The 22,422-nt window shown below is 30.4% G+C and overlaps 1 protein-coding gene across 1 annotated transcript in view; it reads left to right on the top strand.

Annotated features, from left to right (window-relative positions):
• Window positions 1-248: 248 nt before the first annotated feature.
• The window catches only part of LOC143233147 (nephrin-like), a 55,722-nt gene continuing 33,548 nt past the window's right edge, over window positions 249-22,422 (top strand). The window contains exon 1 of the mRNA XM_076469087.1: window positions 249-510. Coding sequence (XP_076325202.1) covers window positions 432-510 — 79 coding nt within the window. The 5' untranslated portion in view covers window positions 249-431. The remainder of the gene's footprint in view (window positions 511-22,422) is intronic.

Raw genomic sequence — 22,422 nt, 5'->3', positions numbered from 1 at the left:
TTCGATACCTATTTACTTACTCGCAGCTTAAATTTGAAGAGCTTAAGAAAATGACATTAGTAAACTTCGAAAAGAATAAAAGCGGGGAATAAATATAAACATCATATCTTATATCCTTGGATGAAGTATCACCTTGCGAGATGTTAAAGAGTTACGTCAACCCTTAGGAGCTTCCGTAGGTGTCGCCTTGCTTCCATCACTTGGCATTCCGCCAGACTGCTAGCAAGTGATCACTTTGTAATGAAACTCCCTCAGTCGATATATTCTGCTTAGTTCGCTGGGTGGTTGTGATCGCAGATGGCAAAAGTTCAATGTTAAACTCTCACTACTAGTTTATGGGGAACATCTTGTCAAACGTAATACGGAAATATGAAATAGAATTTCTTCTACAGAACGTTTTAAAGCATTTCTCCTAGATTGAAACTGTAATAATGTTTGTTATTGTAACCAAAATGGAGATTTTATTGTTCTTTCTGCAAATACTTTCCGGTTCTGAAAGTTATGAGACAAGTGAGTAGTTTAAAGTTAAGTTTATTACACTTAATGTCAAACTATTTCCAATGTTAAAATTTAAGTTTTATGTAGATTTTCAAACAGCTTGCCTCTCACAAGTCACCAGTGTATAACTTTCTATGTTTTCCATGTGTGTGTGTGTGTGTTCACACACATTCGGTTTTATATATAAGAAAAAGTTTTATTTCATGTAAATATCCATAATATATTTTACATAATGTTGTCTCTTGTAGAGTAAAGTTATTACTTTCAGCTAGTAGTTATATTTTATTGTCCAAAATATTTAGATAGAAAAGCGGAAGACACTGCGTTTGTCTTTGTAAGAAGTAGAATATTAAACTGAGTGCAACTGTTTTACTAATTGAAAGGTGTTATCTGGTAATAACGCTTTAGACAATTACCAAAAAGTAAACTTTCGTTAAAAGAAAATACTAAAAAAATAACCAATAATACATTTATCAAATGTTATCAAAAATATGCTTGTATTTTGATAAAAAAAAAAAATCTTTAATTATACATTAGTCGCCCTTTAAGACGAGGCAGTTTTGTTCTACGACGGTGAATCTCATTGTTTCTAGATAAAGAGTAGACCATGAGTTGCCTAGCTACCTTCTCTCTCATCGATAACTTCAAAATTAGGGTCGGCTAGTGCAGACAAGTTTCCGAGTGGCTTTACGAGAAATTCAATGACAAAAACATTATCATACGTATTAGTATTTGTTGTAAAATTGTTTCTAAATGCTATAATATAGTATAATTGGTATGTTTCGCCACAGATTTCAAATTCTCAAAAATCATATATTTACCATAAGTTTTCGATATATCAAATTGGTTCTTTAAATACTTTCAATGTATTTTGAATAACGAAGATTGTATGGGTGTGATTGTTAAACGTATATATTTGCCTCACGAAAGATTAAAAATTACTAATTTTATCATTTTTTAAGAATATGTATACCTGTAAACGTTGTCTAGAAGCATCGAAAATTCAATTCCTTTCAGTCTCTTGCTGGTACAGCGGTAAGTCTACGGATTTACAACGCTATAAATAAGGGGATCAATTCCCTTCGGTAAACTCAGCAGGTAGCCCGCTGTGGCTCTGTTCTATGAAGACACAAACACCATTCTTTATAAATTATTACAAGTACACTATTTAAATAGTAACCTGATATGTATAGTAATTATTATGGAATTTATTCTTTTTTTTGCAAATTATTTCTAAAAGAGTACATTTTGGTATAAATAAAAATGTATTTGGTGCTGAATTATTGTAAATGTCACTGTAACTGGTATTAATGAACATCTATTATTTGTAGCTACAAGAAAAGTGGTAATTTAATGTTAAGTAATTTGTTGTGTTTTCTAATTCGTAAAAATTAGTCAAAACCCAAAATTTCAAAACACCATCGCAAAGTAAATCAAAACAAAATTAATTATTTAATATTATTGAAATAGATATAAAAACTTTAGCTGCTTAATTTCAAAAGAAGAGTTATAAAACCATTATAAGCATTTCAACTTTAGAAGTTTATTTTTTATGTTTAAAAGACGTCGATCAAAAATTCATTTGAAAAATATTTATTTCATACAAACTTTTAAATTATTTTAATCATATTGTCTAGAATAACCTTAATTTGAACGTTTTTAAGATTATTTCGAGAACTATTTAACATTTTTTTCGTAACCTTCCTACCACGAACATTTGAAAAACCGTCAAAAAAGTGTTTAATTGTGGTTTATTGCAGTACTAGAAAATGTTCAACCAATTACTCATTGAAACACACTCAAGAAATGTACTTTAAGTGTCAGTAATATTTCACAAGTTATGTTTTTATGTAAGTGATGCATTTTCATAGACGTACTTGCTTCTGAAGCAATGTGCCACTCTTGCTGGAATTTGCGAACAGTTTGTTGCTACAAGTTAAACTGTAAACTAATGTCAAATTATATTTTATGTTCTGTTCTCCAATTCGTATTAATAATAAATAAACAGTTAATGTTTTTACATTGTTGTTGATATTGAATTATGTAATTGTTTGTAGCGAGTAAGGTAGTGACAGGCATCTATATTTCATTTATGGTATCTGTGTGTGTATGTGTTTCTTATAGAAAAGCCACATCGAGCTATCTGTCATACTGTGTCTACCGAGGGGAATCGAACACATAATTTTAGTGTTGTAAATCCGTAGACCTACCGCTATACCAGCGGGGGACTATGATATCTGGAGAAATTTAAGAAAACAATGTCAGAAAGCTTTGAAAGTTTTTGTTAAAATTAAGAAATTTCTTGAAATATTTTTGTTTGCTGCCAAATATATGAAGCTATAATTCTATGTCATACTACTTCTTTATGTTATACATTATGTTATTGTATTCAAAATTATAGCGTTTATTGTCGAGGATTATAGTGAGTTTGATCAATTTGTTTGTTTGTTTTTGGAATTTTCGCGCAAAGCTACACGAAGGCTATCTGCGCTAGCCGGTCCTAATTTAGCAGTGTAAGACTAGAGGGAAGGCAGATAGTCATCACCACCCACCACCAACTCTTGGGCTACTTTTTTACCAACGAATAGTTGGGTTGACCGTTACATTATAACGCCCCCACGGCTGAAAGGGCAAGCGTGTTTGGTGCGACAGGGATACGAACCCGCAACCCTCAGATTACGAGTCAATCGCCTTAACCCACCTGGCCGTGACCGGACAAATTTGATCGATTTAGACAAAATATTGTAATTAACTACACTCAGTCAGTGATGCTTTATTCATGACAAAATAATTAAGTGTAGTATTCCTTATACTGCTAGTAAATAAATAAATATAATAGGAAGTAAATCCCGAAAATATAATTCGTTTTACAACTTCAATTATATAATATATGAATAACAAAATAAAATAATAAAAATATTACAGCCGTATTAACTGATGATTTTGCTTACAAGAGACATAAAATACATACATACACACATATATATATGACGTTCCTGTAATCTAACACTAATTTTTGCGATTTGATTCCTTTGGTGGTCACAGTATAAAAATCAAAGCATCCAGTTTTTCGTTTTGACACGTACATATACAAAAAATATAACTTCAAACAGATGCAGAATTTATCTAAAGAAGATACGTAAAGTTGTAAAAAATTAATGAAATCAAGAAGTTACATGTTTTATTTTGTTTTCAAAATAATTTTATTTGTTTCATTCTAAAATTGCACACTTTAAAAATAGTCAACTTAAGCTCTGTTCATAAACAAGTTAGTGCAATTATTTTAAAAACGTAGTACTTTTCTCAAAAAGTTTACACCCATCTTTGCACACCCTTGATACTCTAATATAAATCAAAACAGGTATGGATAATTTACTAAAATTATTATTGTAGGATTAGCAGTTCTCTTAAATATATTTTACTTCTTTGTATTTACTGATAAAATTTACATTCTTATTTGTATGTGCTAATTAATTGTTATTGTCTTATACATTTACACCATAATTTTATTTATTATTGCAAACTCATTTAGTAAGTCACAATCGGTTGCACAACCGCAAATTTTAATATCAGTTCAAAGCATCAGTAACAAAATAATTTAAAAAATCTTCGAGAATACATCTGCAGTTTAATAAGTTGGAAAGTGTTAAATATATACAAAGTTTCATAACAAAATCACCTATCTGTTTTGTTTCTTTTCCTATTATGTCTTGATTTCTGAGATAGTTTTGTAGACATCATGTTTTTTTATTCATTAAGTCAACGATTAAAACATTAAATGCCTGCTATAATTTATAAAATAAATTTGATTAACAAGTGATCAAGAACATTACTATGTATTAACACAACATGAAAATTAATTTAAAAAAAACGATCAAGACTATTACTATATATTAACACAACATGAAAATTAATTTTTAAAAAAATGATCAAGAACATTACTATGTATTAACACAATATGAAAATTAATTTTAAAAAATGATCAAGAATGTTTACTATGTATTAACACAACGTGAAAATTAATTAATAAGAATCGTTAACGTTCGCGAGGAATCCATATCGTTATCATTTATATTATTCATTAGCTACTAATCCAGCATAATTAATTTAATCGCCCACTGACATCATTATCTTGTACGTTTGGATGGTATTTAAGTATTTATATTTTAGGATCACTGAGTGGTTTCATTTGTGTAACAGAATTATTGTCGGTAAAAAACAACAACAACTGGCATCAGGCTAAGAATTTCCTATTGTTTCATATAACAACCAGGAAAGTAAAAACATTACAGCTTTGACTAGTTGTGATGGGACTTGATTAGTTACTAGAAAGTCCTTCTAATTCCAAACAATTAAGTTTGTCAAATGTTGGAAAATACATTTTAGATAAAAAACTACATTTAATCTTTCCTTGTTTCATAAGGTCTATAAATAGAGCTTAATTTATTGCATCAGAATTATACGAGAAAGAAAACACTTCTATGTGACTGAAACCCGAGACAGAATCTGTTTGAAATTCGTCACATTGTAATTGTAACCATTCATGGACTTCGATAAAAGAATGAAATAAACTTGTATCAGTAAAAAAGAAAGAAGTAAATATTTTGTTATTTATACCATATTTGGAAAAATAAAGGTAAATATTTTGACTATTTATATTATATTTGTTACTGAAAAATACACAGTTTCACCTAAAGATTTGATATAACATAAATTAGTTTCAAACTTTTATTTATTTCAAAGAAAAGAATACAGTGTACTGAGCCCATTCGTCACCAAGAAATGTTTGGACTTATATGTCATGCTCGACTTGTGGTGTAAAACATTATTATTCCGAGCGGTAGCGTTACAAAACAGACCGAGCATATCAAAATTCACTGCTGACATACGCAGAGTTTATTTTTCTACTAATTTTTCTACTAGTTTCTGTTTAACGGAAGAGTTTATGTCAATAACCCTCATGTGAATGACTAGATGAGTTTTACGGCAAGAAAAAGGGTTTTTTTCTGTTGAATTTGGACACTTGACATCACGAGAAAGCACAAGTAGTGGCACACGCTTCTAAGTAAGATCTCATATGAGAAAAATAAATTACAGATTCTCTGAAGCGGTAACTACTTTATTACATTATAAACTGTGCGGGTGTGTGTAAGAAATGAAAATAAGTGAAATAGGCGTGTAAAATGTTTATTTGGTTTTAAGATTTTCCTTTTTTTGCAATTACTTTAGGTAAACATGAAACTTTTAATTAACAAATTGGAACATAAATAATTATTAAACTGACAAATTAATGAACAGATAAATATAATGAGACATCATGTTCTGCCTTTGAATATTATAGTCTCAATCTTTCCACATGTACAACAATCATTTAGATGTAGGAAATTGTTGTTTAACTTCCTTAAACCAGTATTTTATATTCTTTTTAATTCGAAACAAACATATTTTGTTACTTATTAAAAACTGATTAAATAAAACGACGTTAAAGAATGTTAAGTATTTGTTCGTATAGAGGAGAGTTAATATCGGAAATGAATGTCTTAAAAAATGTTTGCAAGGTTACTTAATGGTAACATCGTTGAATTAATTTTATAAGATCTATAACAGTTTAAACATTTCCAAACACTAAGGTTAAGAGAAAGAATATTTGTCTACTATATGCTCAATTTATTTCCACATATATTTTGATTTTGAAGAAATAGTTTAGTTATCTTGTAACTTTTCACCACGGCTTAAAACTTAGCCACTTGGCTATGAGTTTTAAAGATTAAATCACATTCATACGTGAATGTGACATTATAAAACATTTTGCAACTGTGATCTAATGTATATTGTACAAACATGTAGATGTTTAAAATTTAAACTTAACCTAAATACTATCTAACTAGAACAGTATCAACTTAATTAAGTCTATTGGTCAAGATCTTGAGCCTATAATAAAGGTTTTTAAATACTTGTGTACATTTTAACTTTGTCTTATTAACTTTTAATAAGTATTTTTACACAAGGCCGGTTCAACTTTATTTTAAAATTGTGTTACCTAAATTAATAAGTATAATTTCTACAAAGTGCTAAAGTTATCACTCAAAGAGTGTGTTTGAAGTGTCTAGTACTTTTGTTACACAACAATAAAGGGTTTTTTTTTTCCCTATTAGGCATGAAACTCGCCAGATGTTTTCACATCGCCTACTTTAGTTGATGAATAAAACATCTATACATTTATTTATCACTTTTAAAAATAGTTAAATTCCAGAATAGAAACAAGAATAAGACAGAAAAATTAATTAAATTATTTATAAACTGACCGTTTTATTTATATATACGCATTAAGAAAGTCTTTGCAAAATCAACTTCAAATTGCAATAAAGTCTAACATCTCAACTCCTGCTGCTTTTCACTTTCTGCAGCTTGTTGTGAGACGCTGTGGATGTCAGCACTCAACTTCATTCTCTTAATTGATTTTCCATGATCACTGGCTAAATTAACATCAGCGTTTGAATTTTGTCTGGTATTTGGGTTTTCCTCAACACATTTGGGAGCTGTTACCACAAAAAGAAAATCGTTATGACTTTAAGGTCACGACTAGGATTCACAATGGATTTTGTCAAAAAATTCTTAATGTTTATTTATATTAAGTTCATAATTGATTTATAATGTTGAATTTAAATCACCTATTAACAATTAATGTAAGTAATGTAAATAATAGTATTGAAGCTATTTATTTTATGTATATATATGTATGTAAACATTACATACACACACACAAATATGGAATTATCTTAATTAATTTTATAAAGGTATCTCCCTCGTGCTAGGTTGTAACCACATTTTTTACGTATTTAGTAACTCGATCTGCATTCATTTTAGCTTTTACAGTTCTGGTAATTTCCTTACCTCTTCAGGTTGTCTGCTTTGCAGTTTAATTGCCGTGAATTGTCATAACTTACGAATATTTTTCCTTTTTATTGAATAAGCACTTTAAATGATATTTTGGTTAAAATATTTTCAAATTACGAGTTTGTCAACAGTTTACGCTACAAGCGAAAGCAACAAAATATTCGCCCTTAATTCAAGAGAAAAAAAATGCATAAACAAATCCATCCCTTCGGCTAGTACAGCGGTAAGTCTACAGATTTACAACGCTAAAATGAGGGGTTCGATTCCCATCGGTGGACTCAACAGATAGCCCGATGTGGCTTTGCTACAAGAAAAGCACACACATAAACAAATTATTTTATGAATATTATTTTAACCTTACACCATCCTGAATGTTTCCTTATTTGAACCTAGAATAGTTAACTTTTATATCTATGAGTATTATTTTCTAAAAAAATGATCCGGCGTAACATGATAGTTAGATTGCCTGAGTGGGTCTAATATTCGTGTCCCGGTTCCAAAAAATCATCTTCTGCATTTTGAGAATGTAGGTGTGTTATAATGTTAATGGTGAAATTTATTTTTCACTTGTAGTAATCCAAGAGTTGACGGTGAATGCTGCTAACTACTGCGCAAATAACGCTTGTATCTATTCGCTAACTTCTGAAACAAACAAACCTCTCGAAAACACACAAGAGTGTAATTGTGTCGGATAAGGTAACACACTTTTTATCTCTTTTACAGCCTTGTAACCTGGTATAATACCAACTGTTGTTCAATTCAAGAATGGAATGTACCTCTATTAGTTTAATGCTGGTGTATAGAAAGCTAGGTAATATAAGATCACTGTTTAGGTGTACATTTTGTTCTTTGGTTTTGTGTCCAGGTTCACGGTTCAGAGCTTATCCCATTAAAGAACGCCGTAAATGCAACGTGTAAAACCTTTTGCACATATACTAAAAGTAATTAATATTGTATGTAGACGTGAATCGATATATCATTAACATATATATCTCAACAAAGGTATTCAGCTTATTTTGATATTTCACTTATTGAATTCTGTACGCTGTATTTATATCTGGCATATCAAAAACACATCTTCATAAAAGTTTTCGTCTAAATATTATTCTTTAACTCATAAGAGGTAATATGTCTATGCTCATCGACAAACATTGGTATTAGAAATTATATGCAAGACGCATTCCACTTAAGTACTATAACACCTGTTAACTATCTACAATACATAAAACGATTGTCCTTACTGCGAAATTCTTACTTCATGTCAACTATACGACGCAACAGAGTAGATTAGACACATGCTCAGATAGAAACATTGACCAGTAGGTTATTCCTAAAGAGAATCACACAAGACAAATATGTAGTGATAAAGAAATTATATTCTCTCATTTCTCTTGTCTTTCAGTTGTTTCCATAGAGTATTTCAGAAAGTTAATTACACAATTTATTTTTGTATGTTATACGAATTTCAAACTTGCCAAGATCAAAATTTTAGATCTATTAAAATCAACTAATTGTAATTTTTGCGCTGCTTCTAATTTTTAAGTTTGGACTTCGTAGACAAAAAAACTCGAGCAGCTTAAATAGTTCTGTAACGTTCAATTACGAATATAAAAATTATCACCAGAATAAAATATATCAAGTCTTAGATGTCAAGACAGATTCGTGTCATACAATGCTGGTTAAAATGAAGATAAAAACCTTCACATTAAGCTGGGTAAATACAATATTCATACACTATAAGCCTTTTGTGTGAAGTTAGTTCCAACTTGATTTTTTTTCGGGGGAGGGATTTGAGTTTCTTGAATTTTATCACAAAGATTAAATGAACGCAAGCTCTATCACATTTGTTTTAAGCTTTAATTTTGTATACTAAGTCTATTAAAATAAATAATTATATAAACTTATCAAAACTTTCTTTACAAACTTTAGTAGACTGTGAGACATAAAAAAGTAAAAATAATAATATAACTAAAGACTGAAAAGAACAAACATCTTTTTTTATTAAGTTGAACGTTTCGTGCGTAAGATCTTCATCAGACTTAACTAGCTAAGTCTGATTAAGTGCATCCGCTCGAAACGTTCTATTAAAAACAAAGTTTACTTTAAGAGTGTGCTTTATCAATCCTTATCCGTAGCCTTTTATCTCTCTTCTTTTGTATTATAAATCTATATGGAGAAAATATCCCTATAAGCTTAAAAATAGCTAAAAAGGATCGACCGCTTACAAGTGTAAAACTAGTGAGTTCTAAAAATTATAATTAGAAACAAGAAGTGTGTTCATATTGTCTTTTAACCTGTTATTCATGTATTTATTGTTGTACGATCGTGGAGCTATAAAAAGTGACATCAAGTTTTGAAACTTTTAGAAGTTGATTTTATCTATCTTTAAAAAAAACAAACACATAAACAAAACCAACGAACCATTTATTTAAGAAACTATAATCAGTAATTTTCTTTCTTTTTATTTTACTTTTTGCATTGCCAAAAATTTGTCAAATTCTAGATAGTAACAATCACCATTGTTAATAATGTATAAATATCCAATTATTTATTTAGTATTCGATAAATTTACGAGGTCATCATTATAAATAGACATGTTAATCTTTGCAGTTTCACTAAACAGTTATAAAATATCTAATAGCTGAAATAATTCTTAGAGACCCGAATACCTTTTTACTATCATAAACAAAAACGTATATTTAGGAAAAAATAAAATGACAACAAACTGCCTGATTGTTGCACACATTATTTTTAAGAATTACAAATCTGTTTGTCATTATCATTTCATTACACGGATATTTCATGCAAAATGCTTAATTAATTTTATTTCTCTGCATTATGTATTAATATAAAATATTATCGAATATTTCTCCTGGATATAACAAAGTTATGTCATGGATTTATAAAAAGGTGAAAATAACTTACCTAGTTATCTAAATCTCTCGATTGTCAGCAGATTAAAACAGCTTTTGTTATACAAAGATTTGCTGCTGTTAGTCTTTCATAAAAAACAACACAATATTGTTGTCCTTTTTAATCATCATTCAGTGCTGACTTTTAATTATCAGAAATTTGCATCTAACCGTGTAATATTTCTTCTTAACTTCACACCGTTTGGAACAGTTTAGAGAAAACACGTATAAATCTATTTCAGAACAATATTTGATTCATTTTTTTAGAAGTAAAATAATATTTTTATCGTAATTATTTTTGTTCTACCCACAAGGATCACGGGTTATGAGATTTACTCGTGTAATACCGGATAATTTTACTCTTTCAATAGGAACACTCAGTAGAAGAAGTAAAATCAAAAGAGAATCTTCTAATTTGAATTTTTAAAGATGTGTGGTTTCACGCTCAGAAAGATAAATTCGACTTGTTTTTCTTTCTGAATTCATTTTGAAATTAAACGAAACTCTACTAACTCAATTAAACAAAAAATCACTAACAAAATTGACAACTGGAAAAGGAGTAACATTTTTTACTATTTTCAGTACTACTGGCACAGCCCCAAATCTGCTGAGTTGTAAGAAAGTTTTGTTTTGTTTTTGACGAAAAAAGAAGATTATATCATAAAGGTTTCTGTTTTAAAACAATTGAGAAGAACCATCTCAAATGGATACACATTCAGAAACTCTAATGTTTAATAACAATACTTTCGCCATGATAGGTACGTTTTAAAATGTATTGAATTATTTCATATCTGTTTTTCGTAAAGGTTAAAACATACAATGTACATTACTAAGCTTTTAGACATTTGTGATGCATATTTTTAAATGTATAAACATTTTTAACGTGCGATGGCTCAATTACAATATATGCATACGTACATGTATATGTTTCAATGATTATAAGAGTGTTGGAAAGTATATCAGTTGCTTAACAAAATAAACAGCTAAACAATAGCTACGTTAACGGTTGAAAAATGCAAATTTATTGTGTGTGTTTTGTTATATTTTAATATTTAACAATTTCAAAATGCTAAGTTATATGGAATGTCTCTATTACTTATACCTACTGCTTCTATCTATTATTTTATCCTATCACATAGAATACAACTTTACTTTTTGTACCCCCAAAGAAAACCAAGGAACGTATGAAAGAAAGTTTAAGAACTAATTAACATATTAGAGCTAACTAATTTCGGAAGATGACGAAAGATGTGTTCTTTTTTATGATTAACACATTAGAGCTAACTAATTTCGGAAGATGACGGAGGATGTGTTCTTTTTTATGATTAACACATTAGAGCTAACTAATTTCGGAAGATGACGGAGGATGTGTTCTTTTTTATGATTAACATATTAGAGCTAACTAATTTCGGAAGATGACGGAGGATGTGTTCTTTTTTATGATTAACATATTAGAGCTAACTAACTTCGGAAGATGACGGAGGATGTGTTCTTTTTTATGATTAACACAGAGCTAACTAATTTCGGAAGATGACGAAGGATGTGTTCTTTTTTATGATTAACATATTAGAGCTAATTAATTTCGGAAAATGACGAAGGATGTGTTCTTTTTTTATGATTAACACATTAGAGCTAATTAATTTCGGAAAATGACGGAGGATGTGTTCTTTTTTATAATTAACCATTAGAGCTAACTAATTTTGGAAGACGACGAAGGATGCGTTCTTTTTTATCGTTTCTACTATCGTAACGTTTGTTTTAAAATATTCAGGTCATTGAAATAAAGCATAACTCAATGCTACGTTTTTTCAACTACACTTAAAGTTCAAGAAATAGAAATGAAAACATAGAAGTCGCTTCAGGTAAGAAGTTAGGAGGTGTGTGCATGTTCTCATGAATAGAATTAATACTTGTGAACTACTAACAACATGAAAGAGTTGTATTGAACAAATGATTATCGTTTCTGTCAGTAATAGATTTAAAGCCATGTAAATGTATCTGAAAAAAAATACTATTATTTAATCATTGTCGTCGTTCTAAAATATTTTAGAATGCAAGTTTGATCTTTAATATGATGATTGGATGACACATATACGATCACAATTTTACGTATTGACGACATTCTACCATAGAAATGTTCTATGAAAAAATAACATTTTTTACAGCTTTAATAGCCGTAGACTAGCGATAGCAATGCATCTAGTCTAAATAAGTTTATATTTACCGTTGTGATTTGGTGAAAAAGAAATGCCACATACACTTCAACTACTATGATTAAAACATATAGAAAGAACACTGTTTTTTAATATATTATTCATGAGTGGTAAAGAAATGCTTTTGATTTGTTTTACAGTCAGATATTCACGGAAACGCTCCAATTTACTTCTAATCCAATATCTTAGCCATGAGAAATGTTTGTAGTAAGACGGTTATAAAACTAAGTAAAGTATTGGTGAGATTGCTGTATCAAGTGTTTTCTTATAGCAAAGCCACATTGGGCTATCTACTGAGCCTACCGAGGGGAATCGAACTTTTGATTTTAGCGTTGTAAATCTGGAGACATACCGCTGTACCAGCGGAATGCAGCTGTATTAATCGATAATAGATTTTTGTAGTAAGCATAATTTCCAAAAAAACAAGATGTAGATAAACTTTCTCAAACTCTAGCATTAAAAATTTACAGACTTTATATATTAGTATTATTTCCTTTAAATGCCAAATTTGTTTCTTATTTATTCAGCTGTAAGTGACATAATATTTATTATCTTAGTGGTAACCTTTTGCTTCAGGCAATGTAGATTAATCTTCATGAAATTAGTATGTTTTGGTAACAAGTATGAACAGAATATTTATTATATAGTTTTGTTTTCAAGCACAGTTTAGCCAGGAAATATATCCTGCAATTTTTAACAACAAGTTTTTATCTTAATACATAAAAGTTGGAACTTTCATTTTATTTCTCTATTTAGGAAATTATTTATATTATTTAAATCCTGTTAGAATGTCGCGCATACGCTAAACATCCACGTATTCAAGGACTCAGAACACTTTTCTGTTAAGTGTTTTTTTCTTTTGTTTTTAGTTACACTGGTTGGTCTGGTTGGTCAGGAAGTTAAACTCCCTTGTAATATTACGGCCAATCTCCCAAATGACAAGCCAGCTCTCATCCTGTGGTATAAAGGCAAATCACCAACTCCAATTTACACTCTCGATGCCAGGTTACGTCCTCTGTGGCAAGCACGGCATTCGTCTAATGACAATTTGGTCACGAGAGCTTATTTGACAACGGCTAATAGACATGCCACACTGGTGGTTGACCAGGTGAAAAAAGAAGACGAAGGCTTTTATCGATGTAGAGTGGATTTCAACAGAGCAAGAACACGCTACACGGATTGTGTTCTAAAGGTTATTGGTCAGTGGTCAGTGCTTATCAACGCAAATTGTTTTCGCTCCAACAAATGAATAACATGTTCTGTATTCAAATTTGCTACATTATGTTCGATGCTCGTTGTAATGAAAATACGAAAGCGTAGCGCAACGAATTGTACAAAAAATATGAAAACACATTGCCTAAATATTTGTTTGTTTGTTTGTTTGTTTGTTTGTTTTGAATTTCGCAAAAGCTGCACGAGGGCTATCTGCGCTAGCCGTTCATAATTTAGCAGTGTAAAACTAGAGGGAAGGCAACTAATCAGCACCACCCACCGCCAATTCTTGGGCTATTCTTTTACAAACGAATAGTGCAATTGACCGTCACATTATAATGCTCCCACGGCTGAAAGGGCGAGCATCTTTGGTGTAACGGGGATTCGAAACCCGCGGCACTCAGATTATTTTATAAGTATGCTTTCTTATAGATTGTTTAGTTTAACCAATATGCAAACGCCACAATAAACTTACAATAACTAAGGTTACATGAAATTTGTCATAAAAATAGACATAAGAAAATCGGCGCTGAGGTGGCATTTAAAAATTAATAAAATTATGGATTTTTCTGTGGTTACACTTTTACTTATGCTGACGTTTTCTAATGAAATGTTATGAATGTAACATTTCCAGAGAATAATGTATTTGGGCTTGCTTACTATATTTAAGAATATATACGAACATTACAGTCTGTACTCTGCCTCGAGTACTGGTATCGAAACCCAAATTTTAGCGGTGTGAGTCCGCAGATATACCACTGTGCCATTGGGGGATTATTGAGAAATTGAAGGAAATGTTTATGATACACTTGCAAACAAAGTTTTATATTATTGACGAATAAATCAAAATTATTGTATTACTATAGTTACCTCTGTCAAATATGAGCAAAATTTGAAAATTTACAGCGTAACGGACTAGTCAAGCTGTTCAAGTTCAGTTCTGTTGTTATTAACTAGAAAGCTCTCTGCACTGTGTCCACCATGAGGGTCGAACACCTAATTTTAGCGTTACGACACGCTCAAGCTTATCGTTGAGTCACAGGCAAACTTTTAATAATAAACTAGAAATGTTTTTTGAAATGTGCTGTCTCATTTATCATTTATCGTTCTTTAAACAAACTGTTTTATACTAGGGTAAGTTTGAATTTACATATAGAGAATTATCGTCGTGAGTGAGTAAGTTTTCGTCTCACATAAATAATTATTTAACTTTGCTACTCGATGGTTTATTAATACTATTTAGAGCTTATAACTTCAAAATTTGGGGTTCAGTCCCTACATTGAACGCACCTTTGCTCTTGCAGACAAAATGAAAAATAATAGTTGATCTTGTGTTTGGGGTGTTTTTATACAGTTCATAATACTATATGAATCATCCTATTTGTTGATTAAATTGATGTATTTCTGTGTATTTGACAGTGCTGTATCAAGTATTTCACACTAATACAGCCTCCAATCACAAAAGTAGCAAGAAATATATTAGAAGGGAGACAAAAATTGCATCATGATTTCGCGCCCTTACTTAAAAGATTTATATATGATACAATAACCTTTTCTAATAGCTTACGAGCCAAAAATATTATTAATGCTCACACTGCGTATTGATTTGTAACGTCTTTAAACCTAATAAATATTTGGCTATTATCACACAAATGCCAATGACATGTTTCGTTCCATTATATGTCGTTCCTCAAGAATTGTAATCGACAAACATTTTAGATGATAATGCTACGTTTAAGTTTATCCCAAAGATGTCCAATTAGATGGAGATTCAGTAACGTTAATGACAAAATAGAATAATTGTAGTAAGACACTTACTTTTCGGACTTGTCTCGGACAATACATGTGATGCCATTGCTATCAGGATATAAATGCTTCCATTTAGGTTAGGTTCTCTCTTTGTATATAGTTAAAATTTTAAAAGAATCAGAAGACACTGAAGCTGCCACAATGGCGTTTACTAAACCAACATAATCAGTGTCAAATGGCATTGCATGAAAGTTGTTGTTTTTTCATTTCGTTTCTAACCTAAGTACAAAAAAGGATGAAACACGATTAATTTCACTGTAACAGTGATCTACTTAAAGATGTTTTCACACTAAGCATAATTGAAGCCATATTGATGACTTGTCTAATTTTGAGATATCAGCTTTTGGAGCTATTGCCAACAGTCACATAGAAAAATCTAATAAAGTCGTTCGCATCATATGATTTGGGATGTTAAATCGTGACCCTTATTTTAAAATAATCTGTCAAATAGGATACATCCTAGTAAACCATTTTATTTCTCTAGCAGCATTAGTTAATCTTAGTTTTATTTTCTACAGGTAGACCTTTTATCTTTCAAGTATTGAAAAATTCTCACAACAGGTGTACTTAAACAGTGACTAAAAGAAAGTATCTTTGTCAGTAGTATATCCCTTTGTGGCAAATCATTATCACACCTCTGTGAACGTCCGAGATATCATTTCTCTTATCCTATTTATTGACTGCAGATTAACTACAATAATATTACACTTCTACATTAAGAGGGCTAAAACGATTACTCAACTCTTCTCATGAACAAGTTATTTTCCATATAAAAATAAATTGTGATATCCATAAATATTATTGGGGAAGTAATAATCAGTGATGTCGAGAAAACCCACTTGTAGAGAAATATATATGTAAAAACGGCTCGTTTGGGTTCAGAAAATTGTTTACGTAGAGGAGTGAACAACGTTTTGACCTTCTTCGGTCATCGTCAGGTTCACAAAGAAAGAGAGAGGTAACTGACCGGAAGCTGACCACATGTTTGAAAGATGTTGTGTAATGAGTGTCGGAATGTAGAGGGCGGGCTTAGATGTTGAATTTACAATTTTATATTATTTATTTTTATTATTATTTATTATATTAATATAGGTATAAAGGTGTTCCTTTGTATTGGTTTATTTTGGGCTTAAGTTGTTGTATAAGTAAGGTTTCTTTAATTTGGCGTTTGTTTATGTTTGTTTCTTTATTTAGTATTTGAGTGTTTTCTATGGTTATGTTGTGTTTATTTGACTTACAGTGTTCGAAAATGTGTGAAGGTGACTTTTTATGTTCTTTAAATCTGGTTTCCATTTTTCTACTTCTTTCTCCAATATAGAAGTCGTGGCAGTTATACAGATATGTAGATTACGGGATTCACATCTATCGAACACACACTTAATTTTTTCAATCACATTAACGCTATACATCCCAATATCAACTTCACATGTGAACAAGAAGGAAGCAATCAAATATCATTTCTTAACCTCAAAATTACAAGAACCGACACACAATTTAAAACAAAAATCCACCGAAAAATCACCCATACTGGACTATACATTTCTTGGGACTCAGCACATGAAACAAAACAAAATCTCAACATACTAAGAAACCAAATAAACACAGCCGTAAAACTATGCTCACCAGATAAAATTAACGATGAATTAGACAAAATAAAACAATACTTCATCAACATCAATAAGTTTCCTCCACAAACCGTAGAAAACATTATACGCACACACCTAGACATAAAGCAAAATCAACCAACAAAAGTAAATATATCTCACGAATAAAAAAATCACGAAACCATATACTGCTGCATACTATATATTACTGACATCAGCAGAAAAATAACCAACATTTGGCGAAAAATAGTAACAAAATATGACATTCCAGTTAATACCAAATTTATTCAAAAACCAGGCACAAACTGAGGTCTATACTATGTAAAAACTACACTGACAAACATCACACCAACATTATTTATAAAATACAATGTGATAACTGCCACGACTTTCATATTGGAGAAACAAGTAGAAAAATGGAAACCAGATTTAAAGAACATAAAAAGTCACCTTCACACGTTTTCGAACACTGTAAGTCAAATAAACACAACATAACCATAGAAAACACTCAAATACTAAATAAAGAAACAAACATAAACAAACGCCAAATTAAAGAAACCTTACTTATACAACAACTTAAGCCCAAAATAAACCAATACAAAGGAACACCTTTATATCTATATTAACATATAATAAATAATAATAAAAAATAAATAATATAAAATTATATATTCAAACATCTAAGCACGCCCTCTACATTCCGACACTCATTACACAACCCCTTTCAAACATGTGGTCAGCTTCCGGTCAGTTACCTCTCCCTTTCTTTATGAACCTGACGATGACCGAAGAAGGTCGAAACGTTGTTCACTCCTCTACGTAAAAAATTTTCTCAACCCAAACAAGCAGTTTTACGTATATATTATTGAGAAAGATCTTTATAAATTTGTTTATCAAAGTATATTGTCTATGCTTAAATTATTGAGGTTGCAGATCAAAATGTATGATAAATGTGTTCTAGTACAACAAGTAAAGAATGTTCAGATCATTACTTTTTACGTGATAACTCCTGCAGATCATCTGGTCAGAACTAAACTATAGACAGGTATTGTTTCATGAGCTACAGTTTTCACAGTGAGATACGTTGTTGGGATCGCCACCTCGATCATTTTCAGATGCAAAAGTTTAATCGCTAAAAAGATAATATATATATATATATATATGTCTTAACGCTTATTTAAATACAAGAAAATATTCTTTATCGTTAAAGTATGTGTATCTTAAAATGATTGTGCCAGCGATCCAAACGTAACTTTTTAAAAACATACTTATAATCAGAAATTAAAGTCAAACAAAACAATAAAAAGTGATTCAAAGTTCATAATAATAGTGTATATGACCACAATAGCAATCTTGGATATTTCTATACTTGATATATTTCATGGAAATTTAAATGTTTGTATTATTATGTTATTTTTAGATGCTGCAAACTAATTAAAGTGTAAGTGAATTTTGAAACATTAAAACTACTACAAACCAAAACAACTGCTATAAATTAATGGCAATCACTTACCTCTAGCTCATGTGGATGATGGATCTACTATGTCTCATCTTATCTGAAATTCAACTGCTTGTCTTCCACCTTATACAATATACAGTGGTTTCGCAAAATCTTTTCTTAGCTGTCACCTTGAAATGAGTCCCAAGTTTTAAAGTGATACAAACCATCATGCACCGGGGTGTGTTGTACAATTTTCCTCTAAAACTAAGTTACATCTCACGTTTGAGTCGGGTAACAGATTCATTTGGAGAGAATCTGGAACCAGATCCAAAGAAGAACGTGTGATGTAACTAAGAATAAGCTTTGATAGATATATCGATTTTTAAAAGCACTTAGAATGTTATTATAAATACTGGAAAATACAAGGACCACATTCCTACGAACATTTCTTCTGTCATATGCTAATGCACATGGCTCATACGTCCAATCAATGGACAACAACGCCTACCTCTTACAACAATGTTTGTAGGATGTTTTCTTAATGGATTGGGGTATATGGGTGAACATAGAAGTAAGCTCGATTTCTGTACTAAAAGATGCCCTACAAATAGATATATCAGACATATCTAATCGAAAATATCTCAATATTGTATCAGTACTCTAACATTAAGCATGCAACGTTAGTGTCAATCTACCATGGCTGGTTGATCAGTGTCTATTTTGACGCAAAGCCACGTAATATCATATGTCGCTGTTTTCACTGAAGAAAACGAATCCAAACATTTCGTAGTAAATCTTACGACTGAGCCACCACGAACTGAAAATATATTAAGACAATGCCATCAAAAGCTGTTTTACGAGCATGCTAAACGGATATTCATTTGGCTTACGGATGACGTGAGGGTGTGTTACTTGCCTGGTTTGCATTAAAATTGGATGAAGGAGCGTTTGACGTTATTTTCATAACAGTGATATTTACCTCATTTCTTATTCAAATAAATAATATTTTAAGTTTTAGTTATATTTTAACACTTCTAATCAGCACTGATTCCTTTAACCTGTGCTAGCTTAGAAACTTATCGTATAACTAGGAAAGGAGTTGAAATATAATAATCATAACTAAATACGGTCAAAATATTCGTGTTAAAAGCTCACAAATCATAATAAACATGATATGTGCGACAACTAATAAATAGTTAATTATGATATTTAGAAAACGTTTTTCGCACGAATAAAAATTAAACATTTATTACTTCCATAGAACATAATATGCTTTGTGTAGAATTACTTTTATTAAATGGAACTTTTTTATGGATATTACTTTGTTTTCCTGTCTAATGCTATTACGTTCATAAAAAGTGATAGAATTATAATTTTGAATATTGTGCAGTAGTTTGCACGTAAATATATTATTTCGTTCTTACCATTGAAACAAAAAATGAACTACAAACTGTGTTTGCTATAAATAGTCTGATAATCTGCAGTGAAAAGTATCAAATGTTTGAGAGAAGCATTGCAGCTTCTTTACGTCATTTAACCAAGATTTATTTGCATTCTAAATTGTTGAGATAATGGATTCACTTGTTTGTGAAATTTGCAAAGCTCGTAAATTAGCACTTTTACTATCTTACGAAGTTTCTATCTTCCAATGTTGTTGTTTTTTTATTGTTAGCATGTCCGAGGTTGTATATAAGTAGATTATAGTGTAACCTCAAGAAACATTAATATATTACCCATCCACGACTTCTTTTTTGTATTGTTTGTTTGTTTTTTAATATTTTCCAAGAGTTTGTTTGTAGGACTACGTGTTACAGCTTATAATTAACTATATGTGTCAACATCCTATTTTATAATTTATAATTTCGGTAATAATTTCATTTTTTTATTTTTCTAGTGCGAATTCATCTATGTTTGTAAGACAACTTATGCATGTAATATGCATACACGAAAGCTCTGTAGATTAAGAGCTTTAGTAATCAAAACAAAACTACGAGGTTTTAACATTTGTGAAATTTAAGCATATATTTTTGATTATCAAAATCGTACTTAAATACATTTTAAAATAATAAAAATGTAAAATATAAAGATTTATGTATCTGAAATAAAATAATTTATAAATATCGTAAATCACACTCACGCACAAGACTAAGTACACTATAAAAGTTTAAAATATCTCTGAGATAAGCAATCACCAAGGATAAAATACTTATTACTGCGGAAACAGTTAAAATATATAAAGCTGTTGTATCATACTATATCGCGTATGAAGTAGAAACTTTACTTAAAGTTTAAACATGTGAAGAGAATGCTACAAGAGCTATTACTCTAATAAAAGAATGAAATATTTCTCAGAACAGCTGGTATGGGTATTAACACTTTTATTGATAAACAGAGAACAATGTTTGGACCATCCTACGTCATATATAGGTTAACAAAGAGAGAGTTTGCAACTGAACGTTGCGCGGCACATATCTTAGAGACGAGAGTATAAACTGGTACGGGATTGTAAGGGGCGTTGTAGTTAGATGTTTGGTTATTAATTAGTATAGATACAAAGGTGTTCCTTTCTATTGGTTCAATTTTGGTTTTAGTTGCTGTATGTTTAGGGCTCCTATGAATTTGCGTTTGTTTATATTCGTTTCCCTACTTAGTATCTGGGTGTTTTCTTTAATTATGTTGTTTTTTTTATATTTGCAGTGTTCAAAAACGTGTGAAAGTGTTGTTTTTTTTTGTTCTTTGAATCTTGTTTCCATTTTATTCCTTGTTTCTTCAATATAGAAGTTTTGGAAGTTGTTACATTGTATTTTATAAATTATGTTGATGTTTGTTTGTTTTTTTATTAGAGAAACAAGCAGATAAATAGAAACCAGATTCAAAGAACAAAAGAAACCAAAACACCTTCTCACGTTTTTGGACACTGCAAATATATAAAAAAACACACAACATAACCATAGAAACAACACGAATAATAAGTAGGGAAACAAATATAAACAAAAGTAAAAGCAAAGAAACCCTACTTGTACAACAACTAAAACCAAAATTAAACCAATATGAAGGAAAACCTTTACACCTGTACTAATTAATAACCTAACATCTAACTGCAACGTCCCTACAATCCTGTACCAGTTCATACTCTCAATACGCACAAAACTACAAAATATGCTCTCCCCATCTTGGGTATCGAAACTCGATTTCTAGCAGTGTGAGTCTGCAGACATACCGCTGTGTCGACGGTGCGCGTTCCTGAACGACACAATCGCATAACATTTAGTGAATGTAGGTCCAAGATAAATTAAAATCAGTCGCATAAATCGAAAGTTTTTTAACTGAACCTTATCAAAAAGATATTGAGCGTAACTCAAGAATCAACTAATTTAATTTTGCTGAAAATAGCACTTCAGGTAAATTTCTTGCTGAGATTCTTCCCGTTTCACTGTAATCGAAGAAAATTAGAATTTTCAGAAACGCCCCGAATTCGAAAACAAATTATAAAGGAAAGAGGATCTTAGTACCTATATCTGTGTTTTATCACAACAATAAAAAAATTGTTTGGTGTGTGGTCTACTTTAAATTTTTCAAAAGAATTAAAAAGAAACGATACAAACTTTTTATTCGAGGTTTACTGCATATAGCGTTTATTATAATAGTTTTCCAAACATTTTATTTTTGTTTATTTTTAATAAAATGTTGACTATTAACTGAAGATTAAAACACACTTGTTAAAAATAATAATGTGTTAGTTTCTGAAATGAGCCGGCACGAGGAATTTGTTAGTACTGGCAGTTTAGTAATAAGATATTTAAAATATCAATATTTCCTTTTAGTTTTTACCTGAT

The sequence above is a fragment of the Tachypleus tridentatus genome, chromosome 12, assembly GCF_004210375.1.
Source record: "Tachypleus tridentatus isolate NWPU-2018 chromosome 12, ASM421037v1, whole genome shotgun sequence".
In the NCBI taxonomy this organism is placed as follows: Eukaryota; Metazoa; Arthropoda; class Merostomata; order Xiphosura; family Limulidae; genus Tachypleus; species Tachypleus tridentatus.
Note: the sequence above shows the minus strand (reverse complement) of the source record. Positions and strands in the feature narration are given on the sequence as shown.